The sequence below is a fragment of the Leucoraja erinacea genome, chromosome 14 (genome assembly GCF_028641065.1).
Source record: "Leucoraja erinacea ecotype New England chromosome 14, Leri_hhj_1, whole genome shotgun sequence".
NCBI classification, from domain to species: domain Eukaryota; kingdom Metazoa; phylum Chordata; class Chondrichthyes; order Rajiformes; family Rajidae; genus Leucoraja; species Leucoraja erinaceus.
In genome coordinates this window covers 33,023,671-33,044,353 of record NC_073390.1, presented here as the reverse complement: position 1 = coordinate 33,044,353, position 20,683 = coordinate 33,023,671, and the positions used below count along the sequence as shown (strand labels likewise).

General features: G+C 40.8%; 1 protein-coding gene across 1 annotated transcript in view; it reads right to left on the bottom strand.

Moving 5' to 3' along the window:
• LOC129703546 (complement C1q and tumor necrosis factor-related protein 9-like) overlaps window positions 1-19,827 on the bottom strand; it is a 34,412-nt gene extending 14,585 nt beyond the window's left edge. The window contains 7 exon segments of the mRNA XM_055646114.1: window positions 4,509-4,542; window positions 4,545-4,591; window positions 11,242-11,514; window positions 13,519-13,661; window positions 15,043-15,172; window positions 16,852-16,899; window positions 19,737-19,827. Of these exon segments, the coding sequence (XP_055502089.1) occupies window positions 4,509-4,542; window positions 4,545-4,591; window positions 11,242-11,494 (334 nt within the window). The 5' untranslated portion in view covers window positions 11,495-11,514; window positions 13,519-13,661; window positions 15,043-15,172; window positions 16,852-16,899; window positions 19,737-19,827.
• Between the last annotated feature and the right edge of the window lie 856 nt (window positions 19,828-20,683).

Sequence of the window (20,683 nt, the reverse complement as noted above, 5' to 3'; positions counted from 1 at the left end):
AAACCAAAACAGTACATAGCAATATTTCAAAAGCTTAAATTTAATTTTTGGTGCTTATCCCTGAAAAGCAATCAAATGTAAATATGGGAATTGTAATCAGAATTATATATAAATGGATCATATCAGAAAGATTATACACACATCCAGGCTCCCTATTTAAGGCAAAATCTACTACGATAGAAGGAGTGCAGCAAAGGATCACCATATTAATACCCAAGATGGTATGTTGTGGGAGAAGAGATTAAGAAAAATGAGCATATATTCTCTTGAGTTTATAAAAATAAGAGGAAATTACATTGAAGAATGAAAATGTTTGTTGCTTGGCAGAACAGAAGCAGAATACATGTTTTATGTTTCGCTTGGCTGGGGTATCTAGAACCAGGGATCATTATCTCAAATGATGGACTGGTCATTCAGTGGAGAGGCAACTTACTTAATCATTCAGTATATTCACAGTATATTCAAAGGAGGGATTGATATTATATATATATATATATATATATATATATATATATATATATATCTTAAAGGACATGGAAGATTGAGGGAGCATAGAAGTAAAATGGCCAGGATCTTATTGAATAATAGAGCAGGTACGAGTAGCTGAATGTCCCATATCTTTATTTTTAATGTTCTTATCCCTCAATGCCTCAAAGGGGGGAGAAGGGGGGGGAAGGGGGGGGGGGGGGGGGGGGGGGGGAGAAGGAGTGGAGACATGCCGGACAACTTTTAATAAGGTTTAGCGGACATTTAACATTACCGGTCGGTTTACTTACCTTTTTTTTCTCAACGAGCTTTACCTTCGACTACCCTCGATTACCTTTAACTACCCTCCATTACCTACGAATAGCATGCCGACCTACTATGACCTACTTCGACTAAACCTACGAGTAAAAAGATATAGATTTTTTCCATGGCGACCTTTTTTTACTCACGGGCATTTTTCAACATGTTTTAAAATATACGCCGCGACCTAGCTGAGGCCTCGAGTACGCGGGGACTACTCTCAAACATGAAGGAGAGTTACAAAGACCTCCTTGGACCTCGTGTCGACCATGCTGCGAGTATGAGTCGAGGGCAAACGCACCTGAACTCGCGGATTAGGTTGCCGCAGTGGGACAGCCCCTTTAAGATAGCAAGATTAGGGAGCCCTGGATGGCAAGAGATGCTGAGAAGTGAATGAAAATAAAGGAAGTATATGATAGGCATATGGACATGAAAATGGCAGAATTTCATGAGTACAGAAATCGCAGGAAAGTACTTAAAAAGTTAGGAGGGCAAAAAAGGGCCAATAAATATTATTGACAGATAAGATTAAGGTAGATCCCAGGGTATTAGGAAGAAGAAAGTAACCAGCAAAAGAGTAGGCCCCATTTTGGGCCATAAGTACAAACTGTGCGTCAAGCCAAGGAACGTCGTTGATGTCCTAAACAAATACTTTTCATCTCCATTCACCAAAGTGAAAGACATGGCAGAAGGAAGTGCAAGCAAGGAACAAGGTTGTTTTGGATATGACAGCATCAGGAATGAGGATATATGGCTTGGGATGCAGAAATGTGGACAAATCTCTAGGACCTGATGAGATGCACTGTGGGATGCTTTGGGGGCAAGGGAGGAGATTGCTGGGCCTTAATGGACATCTTTGTTAGCCAAGGGTAAAGTCCTGAATCTTTGACGAATGGAAAATATAATTCATTTATTCAAAGGAAACAGCATGGGAAAGGCAGAGAACTAGAGACCAACAAGGTTTACACAACGATAGGTAAACCATGGGAAAACAGAATTATCCAGGGCAGGATCTCCTTTCACTTGTAACAGCAGAGATGCATTAGGAGAGTCAGCACGGCTTTATTCATGGAAAATCTCTCACAAATGATGATACAGCTTCATAAAGAATAGACAAACAGAAAGATTGTGATTGTACCGAGAATGTACAGAGGAGATTTACCAGGATATTATCTGGATTAAAACATTAAGGTTATGAGAGACTGAATAGGCTGGATTTATTTTCCTTGGGGCAGACGAGACTGAGGGACAGATACAATTATGAGGGAGAAAGATGGGATAGATCGTAAAGAAAATGTTCCCATGTGGTGGGTGTCAAAGACAAGAAACCCTATGTTAAGGGAGAGGTATGAAGCTCAGAGGGGATCTGAATGAATATTTTTTTCACATACAAGGTGGGATGCAGTGCCTGAAGAAGTGCTGCAGTCAGATACATTAAGGTCATTTAAGAAGCATCTACTCAAGTACATAAAAGGCCAAGGCATAAAAGGCTTAAGGGCTTGTTTCATGTTATACGACTTTAGGACTCTGTTATGCGATAATCCTTTGACATAGATCAATATTCCCTAGCGGCAACATGTTAAAAGTTCTTCCCCATTCCTTGCTAACTTTTATTTTAGAAGACCAGTTTAACAATGCCTCTCTCAACGAAAGAGTGGACTATTTGATAAATTAAAAAATTATGTTGGAAGTGGAAATGTACCAATTGCAGCACACTAATTGAAATCAATTAGTTCAAGTTCAAGTTCAAGTGAGTTTATTGTCATGTGTCCCTGTATAGGACAATGAAATTCTTGCTTTGCTTCAGCACACAGAACATAGTAGGCATTTACTACAGAACAGATAAGTGTGTCCATATACCATGATATAAATATGTACACACATGAATAAATAAACTGATAAAGTGCAAATAACAGAAAATGGATTATTAATAATCAGAGTTTTGTCCGAGCCAGGTTTAATAGCCTGATAGCTGTTCCTGAACCTGGTTGTTGCAGTCTTCAGGCTCCTGTACCTTCTACCTGAAGGTAGCAGGTAGATGAGTGTGTGGCCAGGATGGTGTGGATCTTTGATGATACTGCCAGTCTTTTTGAGGCAGCGACTGCGATAAATCCCCTCGATGGAAGGAAGGTCAGAGCCAATGATGGACTGGGCAGTGTTTACTACTTTGTGTAGTCTTTTCCTCTCCAGGGCGCTCAAATTGCCGAACCAAGCCATGATGCAACTGGTCAGCATGCTCTCTACTGTGCACCTGTGGAAGTTAGAGAGAGTCTTCCTTGACAAACCGACTCTCCGTAATCTTCTCAGGAAGTAGAGGTGCTGATGAGCTTTCTTGATTATTGCATTAGTGTTCTTGGACCAGGAAAGATCTTCAGAGATGTGCACGCCCAGGAATTTGAAACTCTTGACCCTTTCAACCATCGACCCGTTGATATAAATGGGGCTGTGGGTCCCCCTCCTACTCCTTCTAAAGTCCACAATCAGTTCCTTGGTTTTGCTGGTGTTGAGGGCCAAGTTATTGCGCTGGCACCATATGGACAGTTGCTCGATCTCTCTTCTATACTCTGACTCATCCCCATCAGTGATACGCCCCACAACAGTGGTGTCGTCAACGAACTTGATGATGGAGTTCGCACTGTGATTGGCTACGCAGTCATGGGTATAGAGTGAGTACAGCAGGGGGCTGAGCACGCAGCCTTGAGGTGCTCCCGTGCTGATTGTTATCGAGGCTGACACATTTCCACCAATACGAACAGACTGTGGTCTGTGAATGAGGAAGTTGCGGATCCAATTGCAGAGGGATGCGCAGAAACCCAGTTCTGCGAGTTTGGTAACCAGCTTGGAGGGGATGATTGTGTTAAATGCCGAGCTGTAATCGATGAATAACAGCCTGACATATGAGTTTTTGTTGTCTAAGTGGTCCAGAGCGGAGTGGAGGGCCAGCGAGATCGCATCCACCATTGATCTGTTGTGGCGGTAAGCGAACTGCAGTAGGTCCAGGTTTTTGTCGAGGTAGGAGTTGATTTGCTCCATGATCAACCAATTAATATGAAATATCATCTATTTAGACTAGCATGATATCTGTTTAGATATCAGATTACACCTATTTAGATATAATCTGATATGTGAGATATTGTGACCTTAATGGGATGCGTTGAATGTTAGTTAGTTGAAGTTTGTTTATTTCAGTCAGGAAGGTTGATTGCATAGACATATATTTTAAGAAGATGCGGTAATATTGTAAAAGGTGGAATTTACTTCATAATTAAATTATAAAATAATGAACAATACATGTTATGAGTGCTTGACATATTAACTAATTAAAGGTAGACACAAAGTGATGGGGTAACTCAGTGGGACAGGCAGCATCTCTCGAGAAGGAATGGGTGACGTTTTGGATCGAGACCCTTCTTCAGACTCTGTTTCGGGTCGAGATCCTTCTTCAGACTAGTTCAGGTATATTAACTAATTCATTATTTTTAATTCTTAAGTAACTTATAATGTACATGGGGAAGAAAATTGTTTATGGCCATTCGCAAATAAATTCATGTGAAAATAATAAAATGGAATGTGCAGACATATCCACAATCAGTATGTTGAGCACTGCTGACCACAGTGAAGTTCATCCTAAATATTACAGCAATTTTATTGTAACATTTCCTCATTAACATTTCCTCATCATGCATATGAATAATTCAAACCAAATGAAAATAAACACAAACCTTTTAGCCCTCTAAAACCTCCTGGACCCCTCGGTCGTCTCTTGCTCCTTTGATTCCTTTCATGCCACTCGAGCCTGGTCTTCCTGCCACACATAAGATAATGTTGTAAAAACACAAACCATGAAATTACACAAAAGCACATTCTCAGGCTTTCTCATATTACATTCTATTCCAAACTGCTCAAACCGAGAATTTTAATTAGAAAAAGGGTACATATTTTCTACATGAAAGCTTATTATGTGTAATGTTGAGCATGATTTAAGGTATTTAAACCCATTTTTTGTGGATGCTTCATTCATCAGGAAATTTGACCAGATGATGATTCACTCTAACAACGACACATTTTCCCATCTTATTTCTTACTTTGTCATACACCACGTGTTAAGCTATTACCATGAGAAATTAGATCAAAATGTTGTTCATAATTAACACTCAACACATATGGCATATTTCAGAAAGTAGTGAATCTTTTTAATTAAAAAACATGGTCAGAACTATATTGATATATTTTTAACTTTTATGTTTTATCTCCATTGTGATATTCTATGGAATAAAACATTCACACTTTCCGCAGCCCTAAGTAAAGGAACAACAAATCTCTACATTGACTGCACAGTTCATAGCTGTATCAGCCTGTGGCCCATCACTGTGAAGGCTTGGAGACACCCAAAGCATTGGGCACCATCAGGCTCGCTGCTGCAGAGGAGCTTGATATTGACACTTGGCCCAGTCAGACTATATTAAAATTTGACTATGTTCAAACTAGGCCATTAAATCTCCCCTCATCCCCATCCCAATCGTAACTCCACTATATGTTAATGCCTTGTTTTTTTCCTCCATCGATACGGTAATCGATATGTCTGCTGCAAAGGGATTACTTTCACTTAGCTGACGTCCTTCATCGTTTTGGCCGCTTGCAGAAGCTCTAATTTCAGACTTGAAAATAAGTTTCTAATAAGGGCTGACCCACAATAACTATTTCTTAAAGCCAGGAACCCCCAATCTCACATTATTTGCGTGCACCCTAAGGTGTCAGTAGGCCAAAATGTAACCATATACAAGTACACAATACAATACTTGTATTGTGTACTTGTATTGTGTACTTGTACTTGTAATGAGTAACACTCATTTAACACAAGAAAAAAGGATGCGATCTAATCTCTGAGAATAAATCTTACACTATCACTATCTGTCACCTTATCCCCAACAGCTTTTACCTCAGCCCAAATAAAATAGACGAGAATTGTAAAATTTGTCTCCATCCCTCATATTGTTTGGATGCTCATGATACCAGAGTGCTTCAAATTATGATGACTAAGGTGTGTGTGAGGCGGCACGTGGTGGTTGGGCCACTAGCTACACAAACCCTCAGCAGTTGGTCACATGACTGGGCAATGTCAGGGAGGAGTTGTCACGGGGTACAGGGGTGTGTCCTGGGATATATAACAAACCCTGGGACAACCCTCTCTCTCTCTCTCTCTCTCTCTTACTTCGAGCTGACCAACTCTCTTCTCTCCAGGGGCGAGTGTCCTTCCACCTCAGCAGGTGCTCCACTCGAGCCCACGAGGCAACAGCAGCAACAACAACTTTATGTTAGAGGACCAACGTGCATGTATATCTACCTACAATGCCTGAATAAAGTAACCCATTCGTTCACCACGTTTAGTGCCTCTACATTGGTGACCCCGACGTTCCAAAATGAATATTTTGGATTTCCCAATGCATGCAGTCGACCATCTACCGTGGTGACCTGATGTCTGCAGCCGACAGCGCAGCCCTGATCAACGATGCTGCCGCCAACCCGGCCCTACCATTAGGTATGCCGAAGGCCGCCCGGGTCATTGGGCGCGGTCCGGGCCTTGTTAGACAGCCGCCAATCTCGCCTGCATGACCTGCCCGGAGCCGATCAATGGGGTTGAGAGGCCGCGGCTGCCGCCGCTCCCCCACCAGCTGCTGCCCACCGGAGCTGAGAGACCACGGCTGCCGCTGCTCCCCCACCAGCCGTCGCTCCCCCACCAGCTGCTGCAGGCGGGTGCGAGTGTAGCAGCCCCCCTCCCCCAGCATCACTGTCCGATGGCCCCGGGGAACGGGGAGAGAGCGAGCCCACCCATTACCCTGCCGGCCACTGGTCAAGGCCTAGCCACCCAATAGGGCAGGCCTATCTGGGGCGGATCCCGAAAATCCCTCGGTGCTGGCTGCCCGTCCGGCCCAACAGCGGGGTGGAGCCTAGGCCAATCGTGAGTCGATGGTCCCGCGACGAATTCCCCAGCAGCTTCCAGCCTCTGCCGCAGGCGCAGCCGGTCTCTGATGACACCAGTGGCGGTGGGTGGAGTCCCTACCTGTAGCGGTAGGGTGAGGCCCATCGATGCTGGCCGCCCCTTACGCATTTGGAAATGCCTAGGTTGGCCGCCTGTTCAGGTCGCCTCAGCCGGCCGCCAAAATGGCCACCGCAGGGACCACAAAAAACAACGTTCGACCTGCTGACCGCCGTCAACAGCACCCCCTCTGGTTGAGTGGCGACTCTGCAGTCTGACCGACGTCTAAAGAGCCACCACTGGTCACTTGGTGTTACTACAGCCTCCAGTTTCAAACACAGGAAATCCGACCACTTTGGACTTTGCTGTATCTTTGCTGTTTGCTCACTGTAGTTTGCTTTTTTTTCCACTGTACACTGTAATTACCTAGCTTAATGTTACTATTAGTTTCTTGTTGTTGTATTTGTATTGTTGTCGACGACTTTCCCAGGTTACGATCCCCTGCTGGTCGACGTGACTGGTCTATACCTCGTTCATCCTGCAGCTTTTGCGTTGGTCTCCTTGGATGGCCCACAGCCGCAGCGTCGACAGCGCCCGTAGGCCCCACCGTCCCGACCCATAGCTGGGGTGCCCCTGACCTACAGCGAGAGCTGCCCCCGACCATGCCCGCGCACCTTTCGGTAGAAGGTGAGCGCGCTCCATCCCTTTGACGTCTACCCTCACAGCCTGCCTGTTAGTTTACGAGTCAGACTGCTGCATTTTGTCGGCCTGCTCGTTTTCCTGCCTCTGGTTCTGGGGGGGGTTCCTGTGGCAGCACCCAGTGGTTGGGCCACCAGCTACACGAACCCTCAGCTGTCTGTCACATGACTGGGCAGTGGCAGGGAGGAGTTGTCACGGGGTAATGGTATTTGTCCTGGGATATATAACGAACCCTGGGACAACCCTCTCTCTCTCTCTCTCTTACTTAGAGCTGACCAGCTGTCTTCTCTATTTGGGTACCAAAAAACCCAACAAATTCATCAGAAAAATTGTTTCCAAAAATGGTGAGTAATAGATACTGTGCCTTCCATGATTTTTGGAGAAAGACCCATCATTTATTTATTTGCCTCTGTGCACCACATTTGAGATTTGTAATAGAAAGAAATCATGTGGTTAAAGTGCACAATGTCAGATTTTATTAAAGGCCATTTTTATACATTTTGGTTTCATCATGAAGAAATTACAGCTGTGTTTATACATAGTCCCCCCATTTTAGGGCACCATAATGTTTGGGACACATGGCTTCACAGGAGTTTGTAATTGCTCATGTGTGTTTAATTGCCTCTTTGTTGCATATATAACCATATAACCATATAACATATATAAGAGAGCCCTCATCATCTAGTCTTTCCTCCAGTCTTTCCATCACCTTTGGAAACTTTTATTGCTGTTTATAAACATGACGACTAAAGTTGTGCCAATGAAATTCAAAGAAGTCATTATGAGTGAGAAACAAGAATAAAACTGTTAAAGACATCAGCCAAACTTTAGGCTTACCAAAATCAACTGTTTGGAACATCATTAAGAAGAGAGCACTGGTGAGCTTACTAATCGCAAAGGGACTGGCAGGCCAAGGAAGACCTCCACAGCTGATGACAGAAGAATTATCTCTAGAATAAAGTAAAATCCCCAAACACCTGTCCGACAGATCAGAAACACTCTTCAGGGGTCAGGTGTGGACTTATCAATGACTACTGTCTGCTGAAGACTTCATGAACAAATATACTGGGTATACTGCAAGATGCAAAGCACTGGTTAGCTGCAAAAATAAGATGGCCAGGTTACACTTTGCCAAGAAGTACTTAAAAGAGCAACCATAGTTCTGGAAAAAGGTCTTGTGGACAATGAGATGAAGATTAATTTATATCAGAGTAATGGCAAGAGCAAAGTATGGAGGAGAGAAGGAACTGCCCAAGATCCAAAGCATACCACCTTATCTGTGAAACACGGTGTTATGATCTGGGCAGTATGGCTGCTGAAGGTACTGGCTCACTTATCTTCATTGATGATACAATTGCTGATGGAAATAGCATAATGAATTCTGAAGTGTGTAGACACATCCTATCTGCTCAAGTTCAAACAAATGCCTCAAAACTCATTCGCCGGCAGTTCATTCTACAGCAAGACAACGATCCCAAACATACTGCTAAAGCAACAAATTAGTTTTTCAAAGCTAAAAATGTGTCAATTCTTGAGTGGCCAAGTCCATCACCCGATCTGAACCCAATTGAGCATGTCTTTTATATGCTTAAGAGAAAACTGAAGGGGACTATCCCCCAAAACAAGCAAAAGCTAAAGATGGGTGCAATACAGGCCTGGCAGAACATCACCAGAGAAGACACCCATCAACTGGTGATGTCCATGAATCACAGACTTCAAGCAGTCATTGAATGTAAAGGATATGCAACTTGGTTTCTTCTTGGTTTCTTGGTCCTCCAAAATATTCCAAATGGAATTTAAACTGGAGGTGGTGAACAAAATACTAAACATGATGACTTTCATTTACATGACATTGCTGTGTCCCAAACATTATGGTGCCCTGAAATTGGGGGACTATGTATAAACACTGCTGTAATTTCTACATGGTGAAACCAAAATGTATAAAAATGGCCTTTATTAAAATCTGACAATGTGCACTTAAACCACGTGATTTTTTTTCTATTACAAATCTCAAATTGTGGAGTACAGAGGCAAATAAATAAATGATGGGTCTTTCCCTCAAACATTATGATGGCCACTGTAGGTATGGTGTAGATGCTCGTAAGGAACTAAAGGGCCTGTCCCACTTTCACGACCTAATTCACGACCTTGCTGTGGGCATTTCTCGTCATGTTGAAAAACCGCCCCGACCTACTTGTTGCCACGAGTACCTATGACTAGCATCATGACCTACCTACGACCTATCTACGACCTCGTGACGACCATGCTGCGAGTACGAGTCAAGGGCAAACTCGGTAGAGGTCGTGAATTAGGTCTTGAAAGTCGGACATCCCTTTAAGACATTAAAGATTAGTTTAGTTTAGAGATACCACGTGGAAACAGGCCCCTGCACCGACCAATGATCCCTGCACATAAATACTACCCTCCACACACTAGGGACAGTTGTACATTTATACCATGCCAATTAACTTACAATCTTGTACGTCTTTGGACTGTGGGAAGAAATCTAAGGTCTTGGAGAAAACCCACGCAATGCTAATTAACGTAATGCAAATGACAGTAAGGTTAGAATAAGGTCTGAGGGCAATATAAATGTTGGCCTGGACTTATCGGGCTGTTTTACTAGTAAATGTTCAGTACAGGCTGTCCATGGGCAAAGAACACTCGACTTATGGACACCCGACATACAAATAGGTTCTCAGAATATTATTGAATTCAGAAGTCCAATGTATGTTCATTCCTATGCACAGCAGAAATACTTTCTCTCTCTCTCTCTCTCTCTCTCTCTCTCTCTCTCTCTCTCTCTCTCCCTCTTTTTAGTAATTGTTCTTTCTTAGCAATCTTACATGCTTGTGATGCCGATCTTTACAGTACTGTGGAGATTTGGTTACAATTTCAAGTGTTATACATGTTTTTTTTCCAATTCGAGGACAAAATCGACATGGATATCCCAAAAAACTGAGCCCAATTGTTACTTGAGTACAACTTATATATTTATGTAATATTTATTTGATCATTAGTATTTGATCATTAGTTCTCTGACACACAAGCTATTTTATCATTTCAAATCATGTAAATTCAAATTGTTTTTTTGCTTTTTATATTCATACTATGCATTTTATTCTCGTCAGTCACTCACCATACAAAATTTCATATATTAGATCAGTTTCACATGTAAATCTAATGTCCATATGGTCAAAGAAATATCCATACTGGTTCTTATACAGGATTTGATATTAATATCATGTCTAATGGGCCATGAGATTTATAATCTTTTCTTTGCATTTTGCAATGTATACATATGAAATTATACAATATGTTAAGATTAGTGGGCTAAGTGGGTGGCACAGTTGCGCAATGGTAGAGTTGCTTCCTTACAGAACTTGCAGTGCCAGAAACCCGGGTTCGATCGCATCTATGTGTGCTGTGTGTACAGGGTTTGTACTTTCTCTCCATGACTGCATGGGTTTTCTCCGAGATCTTTGGTTTCTTCCCACACTCCAAAGACGTGTAGATTTGTAGGTTAATTGGCTTGGTATAAATGTGAAAAATATCCCTAGTGTAGGATAGTGTTCGTGTGTGGGATTCGCTGATCGATGTGGACCAGTTGGGCCAAAGGGCCTATTTCCGCGCTGTATCTCTAAACTAAACTGGATTTGTTTTATAAGGACTGATTCAGTGTTATAACTAATGACGTGGTTGCTTGAATGATGTTTTGTTCATGAATAACATTTGTAAACACATACATTGCAGATTAATTAAGAACGTTCAAAGTCTACCTGGTGCTCCAAAGTTTCCTCTGTCTCCTTTAGGACCTTGATCTCCTTTTGGCCCTTTACAATGCATACAGACACAATATGCTGGGACCATATCTGCATTGAAAGGATAGTCTTGGTTTGGAATGGGACACATGTTATACTCAACAGATGGATCAGGTAGTCCACGACTTGCTGGTGGCGGCGACCCAGTTTCATTTAGATAAGCACCTTCCGCAATTGTGAGCAGAGCCCAAAGCGCAAATACATTCAACATTCTTAATCTGACTCCAAAACCTGTGGGTAGGTGATATGCAGAATGAAATTTACTTGTACATCGTGAAGGGGCCCCATGCTACAAAAAATACAACTCATATTGAACAGGTTAATTTTCTACAAAAGCATAACTTAATCTAGCAGGTTTCATTGCAATGCATCTTAAATTATGTAGTTTCTATAATCGCAATGGCGAAAGTCAAAATATTTATTTGCTAGTTTCTATATATCAGCTTCTATATTTATTCATGAATGGGTACATGCTGTCAATGGAAAATACAAATTCATTTTCAAATGAGCCACTAAACTAATGCATAGTTTTGCTTTACTATCTGAAGAAAGTATCACTGTTTTTTGGACGTAACTACAATTAAAGTCCAGGTCCTACAAACTGCAACTGACAATAAACTTTTAGATCTCTTCCCTGTATGGGGACCCGACCTGTTCCCTGTCGGGTCTCCGTTGCCGTTGGGGCCTAGCACCAACTGGAACGACAGCTCAAGTCACGGAGCCTGCGGAGCTGCGGACCTACCATCGTGGAGCTGGCCAGCTTCGGAGCTGCTGCGACACGACTCCGGTGGATGGTGACACCGGGAACTCGCGGGTCCCCGGTGGGAGACTGCTTCAGTGGGATTCGCCAAAAATCGAATTGTTATTTTTGTTAACTTCATATTTCTGGCCGAGGATAATGATATAGTACAATACTACATGTCTACATTTCCCCCAGTGATTCCCAGGACTATCCAAGAAGCTAATCTGAGGAGGAAGTCAATAATTCATATGAGTTTTAAGAATAGTGCATCACAAATTTGTGAAATACTGTCAAAATATTCTGAATGAAGGATTTGAAAATCAGTTACTTTTAAACAGAACCAAAAAAACAAATATAAATCTATTCTGTCCTTAGTGTCTGCTCCACCATTCAGCTCAGATCCCTCGATTCACTTTCTATCTAAGAATCTATTGATCTTTGCCTCGAATGTACTCAGTGACCTCCATAGCCATATGAAACAACAATTTCTAAACACTCCCTAACTTTGAGTGAATAAATCTCATCTGAATGGCTGAACTGTTCATTTGCCTATATCAAACCGAGGCCTCTCTGCATCCTTTGCACTCGATCATAAACCTTTGGTTTAATCAGCAAACTTGGACATATTACACTTGGACTCCTCATCCAATTTACTAAACGGCTGGGACCCAGACTTTAATCCTTATAACATCTAGAGCCTTCCAACGTGATGGTGACTTTTTTATTCCATCCCATTAATTTTCTGACTGTTAACCAATATTCAATCCATGCCAGTAATTATCCTTAATCCCACATGCTTAATCCTTAATCCTCCATTTTTTCAATAACCTTTTGTGTCACCTTCTGAAAATCAAATAAATCACATCCACTGATTCGTCGTTATCTATCTGGCCAGTTACCATTTCTAAAATGTTTTAATAGATTCCTCAAATATGGTTTTCCTTCTATAGATCCTTAATTATAGATTCTAGCATTGTGATCGAATCTTAAAATTTGAGCATGCGTGTGATACCTCACATAGAAACATAGAAATTAGGTGCAGGAGTAGGCCATTCGGCCCTTCGAGCCTGCACCGCCATTCAATATGATCATGGCTGATCATCCAACTCAGTATCCCGTACCTGCCTTCTCTCCATACCCCCTGATCCCCTTAGCCACAAGGGCCACATCTAACTCCCTCTTAAATATAGCCAATGAACTGGAACATCACAGGGAATCATTCTCAAAACCTGATTCATGTAGAAGAACATCTCAAACTTAAGTTTTTGAAAAAAGGAACAGTGTTTACCGATTTCAAATAATAAATAGAATGAGGTTAAAATAAAATAGAGAAAATGTTAAATTACACATATCAATATGAATTTATATTTCACATCAATTATACTCATTTTTTTAGACATACAAAACAAAACATCATTGCAAAATTTGCAACATATTATTTAAACTCAACTTTCCTCTGTGTATAAAAGTGTCTTAATTGGAACATTTCTCACCTGTTGAGGTGCAGATCCCCTGAATTCAAACTTTCCGTTGGATCTGAGATAACGGTTTGTACAGTGCTTGGTTTTATAGACCCTTTTTCCGAGGTGAACATCACAAACTAGTCATTGTTCCCAAGTGCATTATTCAGCATGGCCTAGATATAACAATGAAATAGAATTAGGGTGTTTGAGGTCCTTACTCGAGGAAGTAAGAGGATACTTCATAATCATATCCATTGGGTTCATATTTCTCCATTACTCCAAATTCTTTTGCCCAAGGTAGAGAATAGATCGCTACAAATATTTGATATGGTCATTTGTTTTGTTTGGTTTACACATTTGGGGGTTAGATTACAGATTATTAAGCTTTGCATAAACCACTTTCTGGTCATAGCCTTGGGAAATAGAATTTCCCACAGGGGATTCTGTCACCCATTTTCACTGCTAGACAATTGGGAACATAGCACAAGATTTATAGTTAAACAAGCAAAAAATGTGGTTACATTTAATTTCCTCAATTATACTAAGCGTGGATATGGTACAATATGACCTAAATAAAAGGACAATGACCTTAGCAATTGAAGGAATTTAGCACATTTGCTATGTGATTGTGTGTGTATTTGTGTAAGGTGGTTGGTGGGTGGTGTTTGTGGGAAAGCAAGTCAATGTTGAAAGCAGCTTCATTTAAACAGTGGCACTTTCCATGTAAAAACATGCAGTATTATTAGTAATTTGTCATGGATGATATTTAAAAACGAAAAATAACTATAAAACCTCAATTATTAAGGCAATTGGTCCATAGTTCATCTCACTACACATCTTATTAGTCTTATTAAACATGCTTTGCATGTACATCATGCAATTAACTAATCAAGATGGCTGTTAATTTAGTGAGTTTGGGTAGTTAGCTTTTCTCACCTAGGTCTAGAATAGTTTATCTTGCTGTTAGTTTGACTCGCATGGGGTTAAAATGATTTGATTCCAGTATAAATATATAAACCATTATTGACTAACATTATAAACCATATGATAGACACAAAAATCAGGAGTAACTCAGAGGGTCAGATAGCATCTCTAGAGAAAATGACCAGGAGACATTGTCTCGATCCGAAACTGCTAATTTTCTCTAGAGATGCTATCTGACCCGCTGAGTTACTCCAGATTTTTGTGTCTATCATATGGTTTATAATGTTAGTCAATAATGGTTTATATATTTATACTGGAATCAAATCATTTTAACCCCAGCTTTTTGTGTCTATCTTCGGTTTACACCAACATCTGCAGTTTCTTCCTGCACATTATAAACCATATGGTTGTTTTTCTGCACCTACCTTGCCACAGCTCCCTCTTCACCAAATTGATTCAAACAACCTCTTTCCTGTTCCATGCAAGATCCTTTCCTTTTCTCCTAGCAACTTCAACTTTAAAGTCTGTCAGACTTAAAATTCTGCATTCAGAAGGCTCTATCTACTACAACCTTTCACTCTCAAAGAGGATATAAGGAAAAATGTAATCTTATTCAGCACCATCTCTCACCTCCAAGGCACTTTATGATCGATCAATTCCCAGTTCACATTCCCTTAATATGGACAGCCTTTGTCTGCTTGTACCTCTGCAAGAGTACAAACATAGAAGAGACTGAGCACACACAGTGCAGCAGAGTGACCTAATGGGAGAAACACATAAACACCGCACAGTTAAAGAATCAACTTACATTTGTATAACATCTTTCAAAGCTTTGAGCCAATTCAAAGCATTTCACAATCAGTCAATTATTTTTTAGGTAAAGTGACCATTGTGATACAGAAAACAGAGAATTCAATGTGTTCAAACAGCAACAAATGATAATCAGTCTTTTTGGTAGTGAAAGTTAGTGAATATTGTCCAGGCCACTAGGAATGTTGCTCTTCTTCTAATACCATTATTAGAAACTTGACAGTTCAAATAAAGGGGCAGTTGGTGATTCACTTTAACTTCTTATGTGAAAGGTGCAACTTCTGAAAATGTTCCATTGATGTAGCATACTGAATTATACGCTCAAGAGTGTAGAGTAACACAACTTGACAATTTTTTTTTTTTTGAAACAATTTGAAACAAATTTTATTGATTTCATTATAATTAGTTATGTTTTAATGTCATGTTGAGCAAGACAATCATCAACCTTGCAAATAGACTTCTGAGGAATTAAGAAAATCACTAACATACAAAGTGGCTCTGTATATAATTGTACGAAATTGATCGGAAATAATTTATATCAAGACATTTTAAGTAAATAATTCTGAATGCATGGAATCTATACAAATGTTTCACAAATATTTCTCAAATCATTTGTCAATATTACATGATTTTGAATAAGGTGAAGAAAATGCAGAAACAGAATGAATGATGTGTGCTGCTAAATGGTCCTTAATAGTATGTCTGAGCTTACCACAGGCTTTGAAATATGCATGCGGCGATTAATGCCCCTAGGTTTTTGCTGGCTTCCCTGGACTTCTTGAAGACATGCTTGTCAAAAATGGTCTTGATTTTGCTGCTGTCATTTTTCCTCTGCCTCAAGTGTATGAGGGCCAGACAGTGTCACTTTCAATCACTTGTTATAGGAGAATTGATATCAATTGATGGTTGGTTCTGGTGTCAAAGTCAACCCCAATCTAAGATAAGCCCTTCAACAATCACAACTGCACTGGGCAATGCCTCCAGTCCCAATAAATTTGTCAGATAAGGTTAAAATTATTTATGATAAAATTCTGTTGGTGCCCGTGGATGGAGTATTTTGAATGGGCACATTGTACCATTAAGTACAATGGCAGAGTTGTCCTTAATGAAAAAGGGTTGCACTTAACTGAAGATTTTGTTCAGTGTGGCGTCATCCAGACAAATGCTGAGCAGAATTGAATATTTAGTCAGATACCTCTGATAAATCCAGTTTACCTATGAAATTTCAGTAGTAAAATTGCTTTGTGACATACTAACGCTAATCATTTTAGGTCCCTTTACCTATACAGCTTTGCACAGATTAAAACTAACAAACTTAATGAGGAAGGAAATAGTCACAATTAGTTAGCAAAGGACATTGAAGTGAATGGTATGCAAAACATTCTGAAAAAAGAGGGAATTGAGATGAGACTGGACTGTAAAATGTTCAAGACTAAAAAATAAAATGAAAGTCTTCTAATTAGAAACAGAGAAAATATACATTTTATTACGTGTGCTGCAGTTGTCAGTTCTGGGCCGATACAATATTGAGGTTCTTAAAACATGACCCAACTTCATATTTATATAGAGCTCCAGAGTAGGCAAGATCACGGTTTCCTCCTGACCCAATAAAAATAATTTGAATCTTACCATTTCTGGTCCTCTTCAGGTGTATAGCTGAGTAAAGGTCGGTGAAACCTGCAGGAACATGAGATTTATTTTGCCATTTTGCATTCAGAAAGGCATTCATTCTTCTTTGGCAAGAAAATCCACATCAAACAGGTATGTCATAGAGCTGTACTACATAGCCATTTTTATTACTTTTTCATCCAATTAATCATTCCAGATACCTTTTGATAACTTATCCAAGTAACAAAACACATAAATACTGAATATTCTACATTTAAATCTGAGAATCATTCATAAACAGAGATTGGATCATCTGTCATCACTTCCCTATCTACAAATCTTGAAAATACTTCATCTGGTCCTAGGCTCATCTTAGTTGTGTATTTCTGAGTTTTCCTAAATTCATGCTATTTACACACAGATCTCATTCAATACTCAATTAATTTGTAAAAAATATTATATAATATTTTTTTTAAATTATATAATATTTTTTATATAATTTATTTTTTATATATATTACAGGTGCTCAACCTTTTATCCGAAAGCCTTGGGACCAGACACTTGTCGGATTTCGGACATTTTCGGATTTCCGAATGGAAGATTTTTAGCGTAGATTAGGTAGGTAGCGCGGGCGGCTTGAAAAGTCTGGAGCAGCTGCCTCCTCCCCGGAGACCGGGAGAATCATTGCATAAATGTTAGTCAGTTAGTTTGGAGGGATTTTATGTGGTGGTGGTGGAGTAGGGGTGAAGGGGGAAACTTTAATTCTTAGTCCCCTACCTGGTCGGCGACTCCCAACCTCGCGGAGCTGGGGGCTCCGTCCGGCCGCGGGCGGCGCCGGTTGGAGCTCCGACCCCGGCAACTCTACCCCTGGCTGCGCGGCGCTCCAAATCCAGCGACGCTCCGCGAATGTTGGGAGAAGGCGGCCTCCGCGCCCTGGAGCTTACTGCACGGCGACCCGGTAAGGCATTGCCCGCTCCCCGCTGGTGTCCCAGCGCTGCGACGCCGCCGACTCCCGACATTCGCGGAGCTGGGGCGTCCGGCCGCGGGCCGCGCTGGATTTGGAGCGCCTCGCAGCCAGGGGTAGAGTTGCCGGGGTCGGAGCTACAACTGGCGCCGCCCGCAGCCCCAACGGCCACAGCGCTGCGGAGCTTACTGCACGGTGACCCGGTAAGGCATTGACCGCTCCCCGCCTCTCCGACCAGGTAGGGGACTAAGAATTAAAGCTTACCCCTTCACCCCCCCTTCACATAAAAGCCCTCCAAACTAACTGACTAACATTTAAGCAATGATTTACAGATGTTTAAGTGTCTCCCCGGTCTCCAGGGAGGAGGCAGCCGCTACAGTAGTACAGACCTGGGTTGACCGTGGGTCGTTTCGGGTCAAGTTTGGCGCCAAACGCGAGCTTTGGTGTGCAGACGACATCCTGGAAAAATGGCCGGTTTTCGGAGTTTTTCGGTTTCCGGAACACCGGATAAAAGGTTGTGCACCTGTATATAATATTTTTTCTCTCATAATTTCATCTACGTTTAAATTTCCTTCCATCGTTAATTGACCCTACCCTCTCCAAACATTAATTTAGATACCTATGCTCAGTGCTTCTTTTTGTGACGGTATACAAAAAATAGCATGGACAGTGTACAGGCACCTCTAAAAAGTTAAACATCATTATTCTGTTTTTTCCGGCCACATGATACATATGTTTATCAATCATGCATTCCTTCACCATTTTGTGTACAAAAGAGCACTGCCCATGCTATTTTTTTATATATTATCTGCCAGCTATTTTACATTTTCCATATTAGTCATGCATGGTCTTGGTTGCTACTTTATGTAAGGAATAGGGATCAAACTGGATAATTTAGTCTGCCTAATATTTATCAGATTAAAAACGGTTGTCTTTAAAGAGCACCAAGATGCTGGAAATAAGTCTGGTATCAAGTGAAGAGTAACTACAAAAATAAACATTGTGGAGCTACTTAAGGGCCTGTCCTACTTGGGCGTCATTTGCGCCTCATTTACGCGTCATGTAGAAAATTGGCCAACGCATCGTGACGTGTTGGGGCGCATGGGTGACGCGTGCATATGTAGTTGAATCAATTAAACAAGAACATTTGTTATTTTAATCTGATCATTGAAGTTACAAATGTTGCAGGATATTATCTTAAACTTGGGAAATTTTTATTTATTGATTTCCCACATTCTCTGGAGAAACATACTTAATATATGCTTTGCTCAAACTTTGCCTGCATGAAATTGCAGCGAACCTTCTATTGACTCCATTTACACCTCACGCTGCCTCGGCAAGGCCAGCAGCATAATGAAGGATGAGTCATACCTTGGCCAGTCCTCCTTCTCCCCTCTCCCATCAGACAAAAGGTATAGAAGTGTGAAAATGCACACCACCTGATTCAGGGGCAATTTCTTCCCAGCTGTTATCAGGCAGCGGAATCATCCTGCCACAGCCAAAGAGTAGTGCTGAACTATTATCTACCTCTTTCATGACCCTCGGACTTTCCTTGATTGGACTTTGTTGGCTTTACCTTGCACTAAACGTTTTTCCCTTATCACGTATCTATACACTGAGAAAGGATTGTTTGTAATCATGTATTATCTTTCTGCTGACTGGTTAGCACGCAACAATAGCTTTTCACTGTACCTCAGTACACGTGACAATAAACTAAACTCTACTGGAAGTATGCATGATGTACTGGAGTAAACATAGTTAAAATCCCTTACCTTACACTTGTTAAGTGTTCAATTAGAGACCCAAATCTTAATCAAATCCTAAAAAAGACATAATGCTCAATATTCCTTGTTTAGAAAAAAAAGTGTATTTGAAATGCTGGCTTAAAGTTTGTAGTCATTTGTAGTCACTTGTTGCCTTAGGAAAGGGTAATTCCACTTACCTTACAGTTTTTTCAGTGAGAATTTACTAAGAGAAACCACCAACAGAAGCTGTGGTGAATACTTTGTTTTTGCAGGACTTTCTGTGGCACAGATTCCATCATAATAGGGAGGTTAGTACAAGCCTCACCACGAACAATTGAAAAGCTTTAAAACCAATACTTTAACTATCAAAGCTGTCACAAATATTCAAACCTGTTGGTTTATTTTAAATATTAAGTATAAAATAAAATAACATGAACATTTTTAAATAAAAAAATTATTATGGCTGTTCTCTTTCACTGAAATAGAGGGAGAATGTCTCAACTTGTTGTTTGTGTGTGTTTCCCCACTTAAGCAGTGGGAAATCACTGCAGCTTTTTATTTCCAAGATGGGCTGCATGAATGTCAGAGTGTGCTGATGAAAAAAATATCACAAACAGTTCATGCAAATTTTAGACATCTGCATTTTCTCAGAAACCCCAAATTTGCTGTTAATTCCCAAGGTAAATGTTCACAGCTACACAGATGAGTGATAATGAATGGTGAATTGTCCTGTCATCGGAGAAGGAGGGTGTGTTTCCAAGCATACAAACAAAAAGAATGTCTGAAAACTGTCTCTTTGTTAAAGGCACTGACTATATATTGTAAATTGAGTACTTGGGAGATAGTCTATAAACAATGAGCTCAATTATAGAGTTAGTAATAAAACCTCATGGTGTGCACCAAAATTAGAAGACTTCAAAGTGAAATAATAAATCTAGGGTAACGGGGAAGAAGGTAGACTTGCTTAAGGATAAATGAGGAAATCTGTGCTTGGAATGAGGAGCTGTTGGCAAGGTATTAAAAAATGAGTTTGCACCTGTTTTCACCAAGGAGAAGGACATAGAGATCAATGTAGAGAATGATAATATGCAAAGTGAGTTTGAGATTAAGAAGGAGAAAGTGTTGGGGCTCTTGAATAGTATTA